The 20,061-nt window shown below is 30.0% G+C and overlaps 2 protein-coding genes across 2 annotated transcripts; both read right to left on the reverse strand.

Annotated features, from left to right (window-relative positions):
* Positions 1-14,464: 14,464 nt before the first annotated feature.
* LOC127076358 (EPIDERMAL PATTERNING FACTOR-like protein 6) lies at positions 14,465-15,291 on the reverse strand. The gene is made up of 2 exons (XM_051017985.1): positions 14,871-15,291; positions 14,465-14,787 (listed from the first exon to the last, which is right to left on the reverse strand). Exons 1-2 carry the CDS (start codon positions 15,018-15,020, stop codon positions 14,554-14,556), a joined length of 384 nt encoding a protein of 127 aa, XP_050873942.1. The 5' UTR covers positions 15,021-15,291; the 3' UTR covers positions 14,465-14,553.
* A 2,906-nt stretch (positions 15,292-18,197) lies between these two features.
* On the reverse strand, positions 18,198-19,813 carry LOC127076359 (uncharacterized). The gene is made up of 2 exons (XM_051017986.1): positions 19,645-19,813; positions 18,198-18,627 (listed from the first exon to the last, which is right to left on the reverse strand). The coding sequence occupies exons 1-2, from the start codon at positions 19,682-19,684 to the stop codon at positions 18,377-18,379; spliced, it is 291 nt and encodes a 96-aa protein (XP_050873943.1). The 5' UTR covers positions 19,685-19,813; the 3' UTR covers positions 18,198-18,376.
* Positions 19,814-20,061: the final 248 nt, after the last annotated feature.

Raw genomic sequence — 20,061 nt, forward strand, 5'->3', positions numbered from 1 at the left:
GATCAGAGTCTGAATTCAGAAATTGTTGCACAACGGAATATAAATGCATAATTAAATAAAGAGACACGCAATATATATTGGTTCCTCTTAAATCGAGAGTAGCCCAGTTCCCTTGCAGCACAAGAGATTTTCACTATAATCAATCAGATTACAATTTGCTCAATCAAACTAGAGAATGACTTATGCTCAAACCTTCAAGCAAGATACTTCATTGCCTGAACAACCCGTTCAGGTCTTCCTGCTCAATCCCATGGAAAGAGACTTCTTGCTCTGTCCTCAAGCATGAGACTTCAGTGCTCAATCTATCTAGAAAGAGACTTCTTGCTCTTCCCTCAAGCATGAGACTCCAATGCTCAATCATCAAAAATAGACTTCTTTGCTCAAACACTTAGAAAGAGACTTCTTTGCTCAAGCACTAAACAAGAGACTTCTTACATATTCTAAACAATGATTTAAAATAATAATTACAAATGCACTTCATACTCTTATCAGTAGTGCATAGCTACAACATAGATTCTGATGTCATTAAGATTTCTGAGATTTTACAATGATAAGAAATCTTAAGACCCTAATGTACAAGCTAACAAATTTACAAAAGTTTTTTTGCTTGTATCAAATCCTTTTTGTGTTTATGGTTATGTTGACAACTCATTCAATGACTTCCACAATATTTGAATCTTTAGCATATTTAGAGTTTTCAGCCAAGTTCAACAAACACATGTTGATCAACTTGACCAATCATGTTCAACACCTTCTTCATATCTTTGAACTTCCTTTTATAGGACTAGGAAAATATCTGTTGGAAGATTTGAACCATAACGGGCAAACTTGATGAAGAAGTACGCGAAGAGAACCGTTGGAGGTTAACATCTCGTATGAAGCTTTGTCCATTGAATAATAGCAATGCTCTCAATACCTTTCAAGGTACTAGACACCTACCAACAAATAGAGCAGACTGAAGATGTCACATATTTATTTCTTGCGCCTTTCAAAATGAAACCCTAGTAAACTTTGTCCATAATTTTGGGGTTTGATAAGACACGACTGTTTTGGTACAATGTATGAATTAGATATTCTTCAGTATTTCAGAAGCTAAGCTATCATCAGAAGATGGGTTAAGACCCGAGTCTGAAGCCTTCAGATGATGATGAACAACTTTAGATTTTGATCAATCAAAATCTAAATCAGTTATTTATGGAATTGAGTCTTTTGATAGGTTTGAAACCTTGATATAGTTTGACTTCAGAACTTGCACACTTGAACAACTATTAGCAAACCCTATTGTTCTTTAAATACATTGTTATCATCAAAACCTTTTGAGTGCATGAACAAATCTTGTTCCAACAAATAGAGCATCGTTAATTCTTCTATATGACAGGTCTTTAAAACTCCATTTTTTATTTATCTCTATTAAACTGTTTTTGAAATAACATGACTTTAGAAGAATTCATACATGTTACCTTTTATGAAACTAACCTGAAATCAGTATATACATAAGTTCTTGATTATGTGCGTATACTAGAGAGTCTGAATCTAGAAGACTAGGATCAAAATGAAGATCTTAATCAAGATAAAGACCAAGATCTAAACAAAAATAAAACAGACATCAATTGAAACAAAGAATCAAGCAATGACCATTAGGATCTACCCAAGGAATGGAGGACCACTAAAGATCATCCAATCTAAAATATCATATGTGATTTTTCTGAGGGAGTCATAACTCGACACTCCCTTAATTAGGATTTTTCCTGATATAATGCAAATTGAGTTTGAAATTTCTATGACGGGGGAGCTTTGGTAATTTCTTGAGTTACAAATTTATTAATTAAAGGAAGAAAATTTCATCAATCAAGTTAAATATTGTAAAGAGTTATTCAAAATATTTGGTGTTGATAAAAGCAAAGCCAATTTTAACTCCAATGAGTACTTCGTGAAATTTAGATAAATATGAATAAGGAAAATTAGTTGAAGAAAGAAAATATTAAGGTATGATATATTTTGTTCTTTATCTGAATGTATTATGTCCTGATATTATGTTTATTATTTTTATGTGTGTATATTTTTTCAAGCAAATTCCAAATAATCATGCATCTATACGGTCAAGTGTATTATAAGGTATCTCACTAGCACACCACTTATGAGTTTATGGTACTACAAAAGAATGAATTATACTTTAGTTTGATATTTTGACTCAGATTTTGATGATTGTAAATGGAAAAAAAAAGTACCAACGGTACATGTCATTTCCTAAGAAATCTTCTTGTCTCATGGCATAATAAGAAACAAGAAAATGTTGCATTATCCACAACTGAAGCAAAATACATCAATGCAGGTAGTTGTTGTGTGTAAATTATCTAGATGATACAATAATTAAGTGATTACGGAGTTAATATCAAAATTGTCCCGATAAAATGCAAACACTAACACCATAATTCTCATTAAAAATTTGGTTCTTCACTATCAGAATAAACACATTGAGATTAGGAACCATTTTATTAGGGATGATGTCGAAAAAAGAGATTGCTTTATTGAGTTTGTATCCTTATCTAATCAGCTAACATATATTTATACAAAACCTTTTCCTAAAGAAAATTTAGTTTTTATAATAGTTGAATTAGGGATCTTAAATCAACTATGCATGGATTAAAATTGTTTAAGTGCTTATTCTCATTCTTCTTCTTCCCTTTCTCAATGTGTTATATATGTTTTATGTGCTGTATGTTTAATCTGCCTTTTTGTAAATATCAAAGGGAGCTAAGTATACTCTTAGGGAAAGTAGAGTATTCTTTCTTTATTTATGAGGGAAATTAACCACTCCAAATCTTTTATCTATCTCTTTATGTTTTACCACCTCTTTATGTGTTATAAAAGTAATGTCGTCAAGTGGTTTTGATGATGACAACAACTCAAATAATTTATGATGATGACATTTGCTCAAAGAAAGAGATATCTAAAGTATTATTAGATAAATGTTTCAAGTTCTAGTTGAAAGTGTTAAACAAAGGTTAACCAAACAAAGATACTTGAAGATATAAAAGGTGATCTTGACGTTATGAACTTGAAGATGTGTAAGTGTGACAGCTCGTATGGTATTGCATTTAACATTCTATCTAGTTTTTTTTTATCAGTTTACTGTAAATGAAATAAAAGTTAGTCTTGAGGTACTAAGGTAACACACACACACAAATATTTTCAAACCTCTCATCTTTTTTTATAAAACTTCTTAAAATCAATTCATGCAAGTGCTTAAAAGACTAAGTAGCTTGATTGATCAATTAGGAAGATAAAATTTATTGGTTAATCAATTAAGTCTTGCTATTAATTGATTTAAATAAAGTGAAATGACTTTTAAGAAATTGAGAAGGCTTTTAATCAATTAAAGGAGGGACGTCAAAATTCAAAGTTTTCTTCTTTTAGTTAAGCTAATTGTTGGAGGAGTTTTTCACTAGGGAGCATTGAACATTGTGCGACTTTTTTTTGGAGCAATACCTTTGTGATAGATGGGTGGGTTCTCTCACTTATAAATGCTCAAGTCTCCACATTTTCAACCAATATGAGACTATTATCCACACTACTCACACTTGATACATTACCATTTATTGGGAGAGTTTTTCACTAGGGAGCATTGAACATTGTGGGACTTTTTTTTGGAGCAATACCTTTGTGAGAGACACACCACATATTCACCTAAAAGCTTAAGGTGATAGGTGAGTGGATTCTCTTACTTATAAATGCTCAAGTCTTCATATTTCCAACCAATGTGAGACTATTACTCACACTACTCAGACTTGATACATTCTCAACACTAATCAACTAACATATGCTTTTAATCAATTAAAAGTATGAAAATGCTCACAGACTGTTTCTGTTTTGAGCAAAAAAAATTCCTATATAAAAGAGGTTTCTCCTCATTTCAAAATACACTAGTCTTTTGAATATCAATTTTATACTATCTTTTCTTCTCTCATTCTTTTCTAAAGTCTTTTTTTTTCACTCGAGTTATCTTAGTGTCAAAGGAGTGAAAACTTTTATCTGAGAGTTGTGTTGTACTGGTGGCATGTTATAATTGTTTATTCAAAAGTGTAGTTCTCTTGTGATATCTTTGTAATATATTTGAAGGTTGCAATCTAAACCTGTAAAAAGTTTAAGTGAAGGTTATGGAGTTGAGTTTGTGTAAAATCTTTGGTTATTTGTAGAAGGTTTGTGCAATGATCATGCGCAAAAACTCAAGATTGTTTTAGTAGAAATCTTAAGGGGAAACTCTTGGGGATTGGGGTAAGTCAAATATTTTAGGCTGAATCAGGATAATTTTCGAGTGTGATATTTCTATTTCTTATCTCTTTTATTTTTGTCGTTTATCTATTTCGCTGCTTATTTCTATGCCTCTTCTCTTCTCTATTATTTTGCTACTTTATCTATATCTATCTATATCTTATAACATAAACGATTTTAAATTAAAGCATTTTTATAAACTAACTTTTTAGAAATCTAAATATCACAGTTCACACCTCTTATTTTTGGAGTCACTTGATCAATAATTAGTAGATAAGAGAATAACCCTAAATCGATAGCAAGTTAGACGAGTATCAATCAAACCAAATATAAATCAAAAGAATATATCTCAAGTGTACACGAGTCTATCATGATCGCTAAGAATTTAGACTCAGTCAAAACTCAATAAGACCTGACAATGGAGCATAACGATCATGTTTCATGTAAAAAATGTCAGTAACTTTTGAAGACGGAGATAGTGGAACCACAACCTAAGAAAGATGCACACTAAAAATAAGATCCATGAAACATGCTTAGAATAGAAATAGAAGACATTAAGTCGAACTTGAAGCGTCACAAATAATAAAGCAAATAAAAAGTCAAATAAGAGAATATTTCTGCATGTTATGATTCAATAACAGGTAAGATGATTTTTTTACAACATTATTTATAAGTAATTCTTTGTCATAGGTGTCACAACAAAATTTCTGGTGTATGTAGCATCACGCCTCAGAACAACCTTGATAAGTAGCAGTTTCATTTCTGAGCTACTGCACACAGGTTTAGGTGGCAATGCTTTTGAACTATTGGCTATAAACTTGAAGATAATAGCATATTAATATTATTATTAGGACAATCTTTTGTATCCTTATCGCAGATTTCAATCAAGGTGCTAAGCTTTCATAGCCTTTGCGTCTACCTCAAATGGTGTGTAAGAGAACAAAAACAGAACAGTTTTTAACGAACGTGGGAAAGTGGATATTGGCCCATGAATATTGTTGCCAAAAATAGTGAAATTAAAGATGACTGTGCCATTGATAGTATATGGTTTTGACCTATGCATAATTATTTGTTTTAGTTTATCCGAGCTTAAATATTTTCTAATTATGGAAATTCTTCACTAGGTTAGATTTTCAAATAACTTGAAATAGATATGCACTCTCAACCTTTATATAATGATTTTAAGGAGTTATATAAAGCCAGTTTTATTTGTTTTCTTTTAAATGATTTTTATAATGTTAATTTTAGTGTAAAAATATTTTAATTTTTTTTTATAAAAGTTTCAAATGAAAATTTGGTTTGAATGATTATTGTTAAAATATTATTTTAGGTATTTCATCATTTTATCGAAAAAAAAATTCGATATTAAAATTTTAAAAAATTAAAATTTGAAGTTATTTCAAATACTTTTTTTATAAAAATCATATTTTAGATATAAGTTTTTGAAAAAATTATAATTTTAACTATTTTTTAATTTTCAATAATGTATGTTTATGTTATAAAATTTCAAAATTAATATTTTAATTTATAAAAAACAAATTTAAAAAAAATTATAATATTTTAATTTTTTTTTGTAAAATCCTTTTTCAAAAATATAAAAAAAATCTATATTTTAAAACCTTAAACAAACGGATCCATATTATGATCGATACTACAATATAACGGGAAGATTCGTGTGCATCTACTAAATTAAACTAAAAATTGAAACAATAATTTTTTATTTAGTCACAAGTTGATATTTTTTAAAAATATTTTTATTGAGTTAAATCTACAATATTTCTTTTAATTTAACTTATTTATTTAAATTTTAGAATATCTATATTTGTTTTTCTATTTAAAATATTTAATATTTAAATATTTATTTACGAATTAAGTGTGTTATCTAAAAATATAGAATAACTATAATTCCGCATTATTTCTTCTGGTCTTTTATATATATATATATATATATATATATATATATATATATATATATATATATATATATATATATATATATATATATATATATATATATATATATATATATATATATATATATATATATATATATATATATATATATATATATATATATATTCGAATAATATATAGATCAAATATATGAGTTATTCAATAAATTAAAAAATAATTTTTTTCTATTAATAAGACCATAGGAGCGAATATATATTTTCATCACCATAATCAACAATCTCGACGTTATTGAATATTAAAATATATGAAGATTTTATGCATAACATCTATATAATGTTAGTTGGTAGGTATAACACCGGCTTAAGATTGAGAAATACGTAACAAGTCCAAGTTGTGCTTGAACTTGTCACTGGTGTTTGGTTTGGTCAACATATCAATTATATTTATTGAAGTAACATAGTATTTGTCCACATACAAATAACTATCTCATCTTGTGAAATCTCACATCAGTATGCTTGGTCCTTGTATGATATACTTGATTATTTGACAAATAAATGACACTTTGACTATCATAATGCAATTGAACTCCACATTACTCAACACCAAATTCTCTAACAAATCCTATAACACGAAATGCCTCTTCGTCAGCCTTAGCTGCTCCTACATACTCTGCTATGGTTGTAGACAAGGTCCAAATAGATCGGATTGATGATTTTTAGAAAATAGGCCCAATTACAAGGGTAAGGATATATCATAATGTAGACCTTATATCATTCATATCATCTCCATTGTCTCCGAGAACAAACCCTACAATTGAAGGATTACCTTTTCTAGTGCTAAACATGACACCATGGCTTGTTGCACCTTTCAAGTATGTGATAATTCATTTGAATACTTCTCAATGACATTTACATGGTTTGGATATAAACTTGCAAATTTGATTTACAACTCATGTCAAATTAGATCTAGTGTAAACCATAACATACATTAAACAATCAACATCACTAATTTAAGGAATTTTTGATATATTCTCAATTTTTTCATTTGTTTTTGAACATTGCTCAAATGAGAGTTTAAAATGATTCACCGGTGGAGTACTCACAACCTTCTGATTACCTGTGTCAAATTTTTCAAACACCTTTTTAACATAGAGTTGTTGAAATGGTGAGATGGATCATAAAAAGGTGCAATAGAGTTTCGGTATGACAATATAAAAGTGAATCTATAAGTTTAATACTCTAACGTTCAAGTCAATAAAAGAATTAAAGATATGTGAAAGGATGAATGAATTTGAATATCTAATAATGACGCAATTTGCTTTTTATATATTGAGAGCGGTTAAAACTCCTTAAGGGACACGACACATTATAGACTAGTCGTCATTGATGTGGAATGTAAATGATTGATTATAGAATAAGTTATATTTGATACTAATATATTTCAATAAAATGTAAATAATTGATTATAGAATAAGTTATCTTTGATACTAATATATTTCAATATTATTATTAGGGCCATTTTTTGTATTCTTATAGCATATTCGAATCAAGGTGCTAAGCTTTCATAGGCTTTGCCTCTACCCCCAAATGGTGTGTAAAAGAGACAAAAACAGAACAGTTCTTAACGAATGTGTTAAAGTGAAGATTGACCTATGCCTATTGTTGCTTGAAATGGTGAAATTAAAGATGACTGTGCCATTGATAGTATATGGTTTTGACCTATGCATAATTCTTTGTTTTAAGTTTATCCGAGCTTAAATATTTTCTAATTATGGAAACTCTTGACTAGGTTAAAATTTCAAATAACTTGAAGTAGATATTCACTCTGATCAACCTTTGCCAAGAGAATGTGAATTTGTATTTTATGAGTTATTTTTTTATATAATGATTTTAAGGAGTTATATATTCTGATTGAAAGCTTGGTAAAATATAATGGGAAGATTCTTGTGCATCTATTCAATTAAACTAAAAATTGATACAATCACTTTATCTTAATTAATTTAGTCACACGTTGATGTTTTTAAACTTTTTATTGAGTTTATTGTACAACATTTTGTGTTAATTTAATTTATTTTAATTTTATAATATCTATATTTTGTTTTGGTTGGTTTTTGGTTTTCTATTTTGAAATTTTCAAAAACTAAATTTTGTTTAAGTTTTGAGCTTTAATTTTCAGTTCTAAATTTTACGTCTACGTTAAGTTTTATTTATTTTATAACTTAAAAAATATTATTTATCTTAATTCACTATGAATCCATCCAATATAGAAATAATTAAAAAGATAATTTTTAAAAAATAAAAGCCATCAGTTTTAACACCACATTATCGTTTGAGCCATGGAACAATTATTTTCAGAACTATCTAAATAATATTAATGGTTCTCCGAATAAATATTAAATGCTATGATTTTTTTTTTTGCAATTCGCAAAAATAACATGAGTAGAATATTATAAACTATAACTTATTTATTTAGTAATAATTCTAATAATATTGGTTGAAAGTAGTGGTTGACGGTGCTAAATTGGGAATCAAAGTAGTGATCGATGATGATTAAAGTGATGAATATTGTATCGGTGATTGTTACTTAGTTAGAACGTCAACTAGCTAATAACAAAAAAGCAAATTGAAATGTAAATGACAACGACAAATACAATATATTTTTATACAGTTCGATAATGAGTCTACTTAACATTGTGAAACATGTAGCAAGTTTAATAATTTTAAACTTCTCACTAGTGACCGACTTTATCAACATATCAACTTACATTATTTAAAGTATGAATTTTTTCAATAAATATTTGTGCAAATGCAAATAGCTCATTGATATTATGAAACATCACATGAATATACTTGGTCCTTGCGTGATACACTTGATTATTTTCAAATAATATCACTTTGACTATCACAATGCAACCGAAATCCATCTTGCTTAACATCGATTTTCCCTAACCAATCCTCTAACCGATAAGGCCTCTTTGGCAACCTTAGATACCCTCATGTACTCTGCTTCAAGTGTAAACATGGCCAATATGGATTGAATTGTTGATTTTCAATTAATAAGTCCGCTTACACGAGTAAAGACATATCATAGACCTCATGTTATACATATACTACAACCGAAGGACCGCCTTTCCACTGCTAAATATGATACTATGACCTATTATAACTTTCAAATACTTGAAAATCTATTTGAATGCTTCCTAATGATGTTTACATGGTTTGGACATGAACTTGCAAACTTGACTTACACCTTGTGCAAAATATGATCTAGTACAAACCATAACATACATTAAACAATCAACAACACTATTATAAGAAACCTTTGACATATACCTATGAAGCGTGTGTACACCGTTTTATGCAAAGTACCAATATCGGATACTAGTACGTGTATGGTACTCGTATGGTACTTACCAAGTCCGAACCCCTTTTTTTTTTAATTTTTTATTCATGTTTGGTACGCATGTTGGTACACAATTGGTATACATAACCACAAAAAAACGTAGTTTTTTTCTTAGTCCATACAATTTCAATCTATTTTAGTACGTCAAGTTTTTTAATTTATTTATAAAAGGAGAAGTAAAAAACCATTTCTCACTACTGAAAAAACTTAAATTTACTAGGTGTTAATCACCTCGCAACATATGAAATCCATGAGTTCCATTCACCTCGTTAAAACGTTAGTCGCAACTTTTTTGCTGAGAGAAAATCACCTCGCAGTTTGGCGAGTATCACTTTGCAACTTACTTTCCCAAGTAGACAACGCAGGCGTGCAGATAGCAGGTGGGCAGAGCGCAAGTGTGCAGTATTTTGTTGTGTGCAATTCTCCTCGCAAATTATTAATTTGCTGGATGAAAATCACTTGGCAACTTTTCATGCAATTACTAGGTGAAAATCACTTGACAAATTTTAAACATATTTAATAAAAAAAATATTCTTATATATTATACAAAAATAAATGAAAAATAAATTTGTCTTTTTATTCATTATAAAAATAAATTCTGTTTTATATTATTTATTATAAAAATATAAAAAATTAATTTACTTAATTTAAGTATACCACAAAAGAATGAATAATTTTATTTTAATTTTTTATTCTGTGTTAATATAAAAAATAAATTAAAAAACAAAAAAAATATATTCTGTTTTACTATATATACTAATTTTTATTTTGTTTTAAGTATAATTTTTTTTCTTCTGTTTTATTCAAAAAAACAAAAAAACATATATATATATATATATATATATATATATATATATATATATATATATATATATATATATACTTTAAATTTTTTAACATTATAAAAAACTAAAACAAAATTAATACCCTATTATACTAACTAAAAATTAAAAATAATAAATCTCAACTAAACATTATAAACACATAAACAAAATTAATATTCTCATAAATAATATCTGCAAAAATAAAATTTAAAACAACATGAACAATGATAGAAACATCAACAAACGCATTTAAACCAGAACAATTCAATATTGGTAAGGAAAAATTTGAAAGAAGTTAGTACCCTATAATAACAATGAACCTTTAATTAAAAGTTTGATACTGGAATGAAGAAGATGACCGAATTTTAGATTAAAAGATCAAAAAATTTGTGAGCTTCTGTAAGTATTTTGTGTAATTTGTGGAAGAAGAAGTTGAAGTTGGGAAATCAGTTGTGTCCGACACCAAGCATATATGAATGCGGTTGTGAAGCTAATGAAAGGAAAATAAATTAATAAATACACTCAGTTGCTGATGATCGATGTAGTGTTTTTGGAATCTGCGCATGTCAGTTTGCTGGGTGTTTAACACATCGCAATGCATGTGAACTTTGCAGTGTGATAAACACGTCGTAAAACATGATGTTGCTGGGGCAGGGCACTTCGCAATGCATGTGATGTTTGCTGAGTTATTTGCACCTCACAACCTTCTGACACGACTCTGCTAAAGTCTGCATTGAATTGAATTGTCTTAACGTTCAAATTTTGAATTTTGAAAATTGATTTGCAAGGTGAAAAACACTTCTCAAACATTGTTTTAAAAAATTTCATTTTCCTTCCGATGATTTGCCATGTGATATATTTAAAAAAACAATTTTTTTTATTTTTTTATTTGAATAAATGGGTTGCGAGATGATTATTATTCCGCAACCATCATTTTTTGTGAGGTGAAATTCATCCAGCAAAATTACCCAGATAATATTAATTTTTCTTATAGTGTCTATATAGTCTTATACTTTTGTATGCCTACTCCATTGCTATGCAACTTTCATATTTTTGTCTTTGACTTTATGAATTATTGGCATATTTCAAATGTGATTTTTTTCATGTTCTTGATCTTTGACTTTTTTTTGAATAAATTATCTTTTAGTTTTGATGTTTTGTTATCATTTGAGCAATGGAATTTCTTTATATTATTTTTTGACAATAAAATTATTTATATGTTATTTTTATAATTTATATTTTAAAAAAATAATGACTTACTCGTATCTTAGTTTTTCTAAAATTGTCATATTTTGTACTCGTACTCGTATCGAGTATTGAGTACGTACCCGAACCGGTGTAACACAAACATATACTCAACTTTTGCATATGTTTTTGGATATTGGTCCAATGAGAGTTTGAAGTGACTTGTCAATGGAGTACTCATAGCCTTCAAATTACTCGTGTCAAATATGTATAAAATCTTTTCAACATAAATTTTATGAGAGAGTTGTAGCTTTTTAGCGCTCTTATTCATGTGAATTATCATCCTAAGAATCTTCGTAGTTGCACATAAGTCCTTCATGGCAAACTCATTTTTCAACAAGATCAATTTACTTATATGATATAATTGATTAGCAACGATCAACATATCCTCCATGTATGGCAAAAGGAAAATAACAAAAAAACCATCATCAAGGCTCTTAACATAAACACGACAATCATACTCAAAACTAATGTAGCTAATCTGAAGCATGTTTAAATCAAAGTGTTTGTGCCACTGCCTTGGAGATTGCTTTAAACCATACAAATATCCTCATCAACTTACAAACTAGTCAGCCCTGCTTAGTATCACTAAAACCCTACGGATGCTCCATATAAATTTGATTATCTAGATTCCTGTGAAGAAATGTTGTTTTAACATTCCTATGTTATAAGTGCATGTCTTGACTAACTATGAAAACTAACACTGTGCTGACAAAAACATGTTTCACAACTAGAGAAAATATTTCGTCATAGTCAATCATGTTCTATTTTGAGTATCCCTTTGCTACAAGACGGGCCTTGAACTTTTCTCTTTCTTTTTCTATTATTGCTTGTCTTCTCTTGTACACCCACTTGCAACCGATAGCCTCCCCATAGAAAGCTAAACAAACTCGCATGCCTAGTTTTACTTCAAGGACTCCATTTCTTCCATCATAACACCAAACATTTATCATTCCACTAGCTAGATATAATTTATTGAAAGGTGGAAGGATCTCCAAAGCTAGTAAGAAATACATAAGTTGTCAAGTCTTCACATTCATATATTTTTGGTGGCTTGATCTAACCTTGCTTCTTGTACAAAAACAAGGGAAAAATCATGTGCTTCAACTAAATTTCCAAACCTACAATGAATTTCAGCATTAGATTTTGGTTTAACTTATGGTTCACGTACTACCCACATATTGCTCACTAGTAGTGGATAAATATCCATCTGAATCTCTCATTGTTGAAAGTTTCCCCTTTAGATGTTGACACATATGGTGCAAATGACTGCTTCAACATGAATTGATCATCATTAACAATAGTTCTGTTGATAACCATCTTCTTTAAAACTAGATCCCGAAACTTGAACCCACTCACTCCTTTTGTGTAACCGATAAAGACACATTTTTCGACTTTGGATTAAATTTTGACTGATCTTCATTAGATATATGCACTTATGTTAGATACTCAAAATCCTTAAGTTGTCAAGATCAATGGGGTTACATGTCCATACTTCTTCTACGACCATCTTATCCAAATAAGCACATGGTGACCTGTTGATAAAATAACACGCCTTGTTAACATCCTTTGCCCATAAACACTTTGAAAGTCCATCTTTTAACCAGAGACATCTCTCCCTTTTAGTTAGAGGCATGTTCATTCTTTCTGTTACACCATTTTGTTGTAGTGTTTTCATAACTAAAAATATCTCTAAATACTGTGTTTTACACAAAACTTCTAAAAATTTGAATTAGTGTATTTTGTCTCATTATCTGACTGCAAATACTTGATTTTTTTGTCTATTTGATTCTCTACCTCAGTCTACCACAACTTGAATTTGGCAAAGACTTCATATTTCTACTTCAAGAAATATATTTAAAACTTGCGAGAAAAATTATCAATGAAAGTCACAAAATACTTGGAACCACCAATAAAGGCCTTTTTGCTATGCCCACACATCAGAAAGCAGATAATTTAGAATTCCTTCTATTTTGTATTTTAATGTCTTAAACCGTACACAACATTGTTTCTCAAGTAAATAATACTTGCATAAATCCATCTTGTCCATCTTCCATCTACGAACATCTTTCCATAGCTTCGTCTTATGAATTTTTGTCATTCTACACTTAAGTGGGATGAAACACAATGTAATAATTGACGATAATCAAAATGGTGGTGGTAAAAGATAATCATAAGTGGTTAAAGTTGTTATTGCTCGAAGGTGATCAGTATACTTCTGAATGATAATTAAAGTAGGTGTTTGAGGTGATCAGATACGTGGTTGGTGATGGTTGGAGGGGTAACATATTAATGATAAAACAAAAATTATAAAATTTATTTTTAAGATTTTAAAATTTAAGTGAAAATTGTTTCATATTAAGTTAAAAATGATATTAGCCATATTCTACTTGAATATGTTTTGTTTTTAAATTTAGTTTTTTAAATAAAAAACAAAAGAACTCGCAGCCGCCGAACCATCTCTAAACTAATTTAAACTTTAGTTTTAATATCTATATTATATATTTTTAAATTTAAATTTGAAAAATAAAAACTCTATTATTATACACATTTGCAATATCTCTATATTTTTAGTTTTGTATGAAGTCATTATCCTAGGCACACACATCTGTATACATTGGTCAGTTTTGCATTCAAAACACATTCTACAAAAATTAATAATTAAAATCAAATTAAGTTTATCATAAATTCATATCACACCAAATGTTGCTAGCTATCTAATCCATTCCAATTCTCAGGCATTTACATGCTTAACATTGATTGTAATAATAATAATAATCATGAATAACCAAAATTCTATTGAATATGAGGATTTTACAAACTAGTACATGATAAAACTAGAGAATGAAATAAAAGAACAACATTAATATTAGTGGATGATAATAGACAAGATTAATCATGGACTATATAGAGAAGGACCACACTTGCATTTCCAACTCTCAGGCTCATAATTTGCATACATAATCCCCAAATGATTACTTGTGCTTGGAACTTGAATAGCCTCACATGGATAACAATCATAGCATTTGTGTTCACAACTTGGTGGACTTGACCCTATTTTACTCACTCCTCTATCATTTTCTTCCTCCCTTTTCTTTGTCTTTCCTTCTCTTCCCATTATACCCTTCAACTAAAAACACAAACGTTAACACAATCAAAAAAACATAAAACATAAACATAAACACAATCAAACAACATAAGACACAAACATACCTTTTTTGATTCAATGGTATAAGGTGGTGAAGATTGTGGAGCCTTTTCTTGAGCAGAATGTGAAATGCCATGAGATGAAAGAAATGGCCTCTTTGCTAACACACTCACTATATGAAGAGTTAGTATAAGACAGAAGAATCTCCCTTTCATTTTTCTTCAAGAGAGTGAAGAAAATGATGAATGTGATGATGATGATGATGATGTGAGAGAGGTTATTATGTAATATATATGAAGAAGCTAGAGAAAGGGTACCAAATGAGTTTTGAAGATGCAAATCCCAAAAAACAGGCCAGGACCCCCAAACATTCCAAGGCTACTGTTTAAAACCTTTGCTTTGGCCGAGAGATTTTGATTCACAAGCAAATGATTTTTTGGTTTCTTGTTGAACAGTTATAAACCTCAGCAAATTTTTTCACCCTCATTTGACAACTCACTAGGTACTACAAAAAGTATAGTCTTTTTTCACTCTCAATATTTATATATAACTAACCTTGGGATTTGGTTTCTCAGCCACATTTGAACTGTTGGACAAAGCTGTCTTTAGTTTTCAGAGATCCTGAGTAGGTTTGTCACGATTTAACCACGACATTATTTTACGAGGTCATATTTAATTACGATTTAATCATGTCAAACTTTAGACTTTTTGTGCTAGCCCGAGGTCTCTGCCGTTCGATCAATATTTAACGGTTTAGATATGACTGATTGCGTCGAATCGGAAATGCGGATAAGTTACCTTTCTATACAAGCCAAAACTAGCTTTCTTTTTCAAATCAATTTAAAGTGGAAGTACTATATACGGTGGTCCATAAAATCAGAATAACAGCACCTTTTTTGAGTCTGAATTTGTCAGAAAAACCTGCAACACCTCTATAATTATATCTGATATATCAGATTTTTTTTCTTTTTCTTAAAAAAAGATAAAATATTTGATCCATGATAGTATACTATAGTGTATACACTTATACTACCTTTCCTTTTTTCTGATACTTCATTACCATATAAGGAAGAAAGAACTTCAAGGACAGAGAAAAAAGCATCAGTTCTGAAGGAAAATATATATATTTAATGAGTTTGTTAATGAATTAAATAAAGTACTATTCTTAACTTTCTTGAGGTTGGTTGTTGAAGAATAGTATGCAAATTTCATCACTAACTTCCAATATGGACTATTCCTTTACTAGTTGGTATTAAATTTGGGTGTGTATTCTCTCTTGTTGGATATTTTACTACATTTAATGACAGGACCATGTTGTGGTTGCATCATTTATTGTGGTTCTTATGGCACAAATGATGAAAGTGAAACTAACAGGCATGCGCAATTTGAGGTTGTTATGCATAAGGGATTCAGTTTGACTATAGGAGTAATAGTAGAAATTGTAATGAAAGGAGTAATAGAAAAAGGGATCATCTTTGTTTCTCAAAAAAATATCATGAAGAGTTTGCGGATTTAGATATGATCAAGTAGTTAATAAACTTTATTTGAAGATCAAATGTTCGGAAGAATCTAAGTTCAAATTTTGATCCAAACTGTTCCGCTAGGAAACTAGAAATGCATGAAAAAATGATGGAATAGAGTCTTAATGCAGCGGAACAGATCACCGATGCGGCGACACGGGGGTGAACTTACAAAATTAGCACTCAGATATCCAAATCAGTAAGAAAATGATGAGTAATGTGAACTATCGTTCAAATAATTTCTTATATTTCACATGTGATGAACTATAAATGAAGGACGGTTATGGATGTCCCTTACATTTTAGTCTGGAACGTGGGAGGCCGCCCGATGACATCTAACGATAGGCAGCAGTCCATAGTGCGGACCCAATGTGGGGTTCCAGCGTAAGGTTATACTGCACCTTCAATGTTTTGGTGGAGTGATTTTGGAGTAAAGTTACATTGCACCTTCAATGTTTTGGTGGAGTGATTTTGGAGTAAAGTTACATTGCACCTTCAATGTTTTGGTGGAGTGATTTTGGACCAATGATTGAGCCTCTTCGTTTGGGTCCATGGCCGACCCATAATAGAAACAATAATTGATTTGGTTTTACTAGCATGTATTTGAATTTTAAATAATCAGAGTCTCTCTTAGAACCATAGAATCAGGAGTTAAGGTCAAACGATAATGCTTTAGACATATCTTCAATTCTAAAATAAAATACAATGAAGGATTCAATTAGAACGACTGAACCAAGAGAATCTTAATAGTTGATATCATAATAGAGAGTCGAGAGTACCTATTGCGCATCAAGAACCTATTTATATATTTTGATTCAACACTATTTATTCCGACTATATTTTTAATCTACCTAAAACTTGTTTTTTTTTCAATACCATCATACAATGAACTATATAGAAGATTGAATTTGGTGTATATGCCAATAAAATACTTTTAGTTGTGTCATAAAAGCTACTAAACTTTATTCTCTCATTGTATAAGTTAATTAGGCATTGCTATAAAGTAAGAAACTGTGTGCTGCAATAGACTGCAGCCAGGTCATTTTTATGTGATAACAAACATTTCATAAAGATAGACAATAGATAAACTTGGTGATGTTGTATAAAGTTTAGTCAAAATGACACAAAACAAGTCATCAATCAGTCATGTTATAAAGGAAAACCAGAGAGAAAAAGGTACAAGTAAAACAAAATATCAACCTATAAATACACTCTTTCTTAACGTGGGGGTACACCATTGTCTCAGAATTATTTACTTATAGTGCAGCTTTATGATTTGAGTAAAATGATCTTTCATTCATATTGATATGTTGTTGATGAGTTGATGTGCTATGTAGTCAAGGAATAAGCTGCTGATGTTACCTACCTACTAACCTATAATAATTATTTTTTTTGCTAAAAAGGTGATTCAAAAAGTTGCCTAGTAATGGTTTAGAGTTTAGGGCTGCTGAAAAGAAGTTATGATAAGAAAGACATTGAAGGAGAAAAATGGTATGGGTTATAGGTTGGATTTTGTGCATCAATGTTTGGTCTTTGTGGTGACGTTAACTTGGAAATAAAATTACAAATGATGCATTTCAATTAGGTTTATGTCTTTAAGATATAAACTCAACTTAGGTGCAGTTTTTCTAGTTTCTTGGTGTTTGCTTCTAAGTTGTCTAAAAAGGTTTCCTTGCTCTTATGCTCTATAATGGCCGAAGTTGAAGCCAACGATCGTAACGTTCTTCAGCAAAACTATTGAGTTATCAACACGGTAAAAATTTATAAATGCTTTTTCGGCGGAAGTAATCATGTTTGGGCGGTATACCTTTTTCTATCATATTATTTAATCTTGACATAACTTTAACATTGATAATCAAACAGTTAAAATCCTTAGAAAAGAAGAATACTTCACTTTTCATATCTAAAGGAAACATTCACAGAACAAGGGAAAAAAAACAGACAAAGTAAACATGGTAGTTTTGATGGTTAACATCATTGAGAGTACAAGGTTGATACATACTCTTTGTTACAAAATTTAAAGGTACATCCTTTCTAGCTAATAGCTATGATCACTTTGATGGAGAATCATTAGTGTCAGATTCTTTCTTGGGATGAATGGCTTCAACTACAGCTTCAATCTCTTCTTTCATCCTTCCAAACACACTCGGAGCTTTCACTTCTTCAACAGAAGTTCGCTCATCAATATCATCGTTTCTCCCATGTGTTTCTTTATGGTGGCGAGGCGATTTGTCATGTTTGAAAACTGCTTCAAATTCCTCCTTGGCTCGCTCAAGAATGTTTGGAGCTTTTACATCATTTCCTTACAAATGAAACAGAGAATATACAAAATAGAGTTTGAGTTTAAAACAGATCATTTATATAGAATCAAGAATTTACAGTAATTAGATCCCATATATTTAGAATTGGGTCTTGAGAGTGTACTCCTCTCAAGATCTTAGGTTCGAATCCTGATAGCTACTAAGAATCTGTAGTAGACGGTGGGATTGATCTTCTTTCGTTAGTCAGTCGCAAGTCGTATATATCTTTATAAACATTCACCTACTCGCATATTGCAGTACCACTAAGTGCATGTTTGGATTGACGCGAATTTAACAAAATCACATCACAGTGCATATCAACGTGGTTATGACAAAAACTACACTTTTGAGCTCAAAAAAATTAAACTGTGCTGCCCGTAACGTCTATAACCGAACTGACAATGTCGAATTTGTTAGGCTGAACATTTTCTATAAATACTCGGGTTCAAAACATGGGATCTCCTCTTTGTATGTGTGAGTTTTCAAGTGATGTTTGTCACTATGTCTACCAACTAACCATAATTTTGTCTAACTCACCGTCAATCCAAACATGCACGTACCAGATAAGCAACTTAAGATAAGATACATAAGAAACCGAATAACTTCCGCACAGTGTTATCAAATAGCAGCGCTATAGCTTAACCGAATTTAAACCGATTGCTATTGTTTCACAATACACTACTACATTATTTAATACAAAATAGTGTCAATTTAGCTTCAAACCTTATTGTCTACATCGCAACAACAACAACAAAAAGAACAAGAAAAAAACATCCCTTTGACAAAAAAGAGAATAACTTTGAGCAAAAATGGATTATTTAATGTGGTTTATACCCCTTCCCTCAAATATTTCTTTCTTTCATCATCATAGCTGAGACCATACTCAAAAGGGTATTATTATAGCTTAATGAAAATTTTCAACAATAACATTAAATTAATCAATTGAAACCAAGGAAACAAAATCAGAATCAAGAATAATCGGAAAATCATCGGTAAATACGAAGAGATGATGATGATACCTGAAAACGGAGCTTTCGGTTTGGGTTCCGTTTCTGCCATTGAATTGATCGAAACAACGCTTGAGTTTGGGGTTAAAAAAAAGATGTAGTTTTTGTAGTTCCGTTTTTACTCTTCTTACCCTATAACCCATTGGTTGCTATTTTCTTCACTTGTTTTATTTTTTCTTTCCATAGTTTTTTAAATCAAAATTAGTGGTGATATTGAGTGTGATTTATCGATATCCCAATCTTCAAAAGTATTATTCAATAAATTAATTAATAAGGATGGAGCAAAAGCCAAACTCACTAAAAAAAGACAAACTTCACAAAGAAATCTATATTTTTTTAAATTTATATTTGTTTTCTAGAATAAGGAGTAAGGAGGTTTGTGATCCATTTTTTGCTTATAAAAAAACATTAATAAAGAAATATATATTT

Source organism: Lathyrus oleraceus, chromosome 4 (genome assembly GCF_024323335.1).
Source record: "Lathyrus oleraceus cultivar Zhongwan6 chromosome 4, CAAS_Psat_ZW6_1.0, whole genome shotgun sequence".
NCBI lineage: Eukaryota > Viridiplantae > Streptophyta > Magnoliopsida > Fabales > Fabaceae > Lathyrus > Lathyrus oleraceus.

Coding starts and splice junctions, on each gene's coding strand:
- LOC127076358 (XM_051017985.1), bottom strand. CDS start 15,020: ATGAAAGGGAGATTCTTCTGTCTTATACTAACTCTTCATATAGTGAGT. Junction 14,788..14,870: donor ATACCATTGAATCAAAAAAG/GTATGTTTGTGT, acceptor TTGTGTTTTTAG/TTGAAGGGTATAATGGGAAG.
- LOC127076359 (XM_051017986.1), bottom strand. CDS start 19,684: ATGGCAGAAACGGAACCCAAACCGAAAGCTCCGTTTTCAG. Junction 18,628..19,644: donor ACCGAAAGCTCCGTTTTCAG/GTATCATCATCA, acceptor TTCATTTGTAAG/GAAATGATGTAAAAGCTCCA.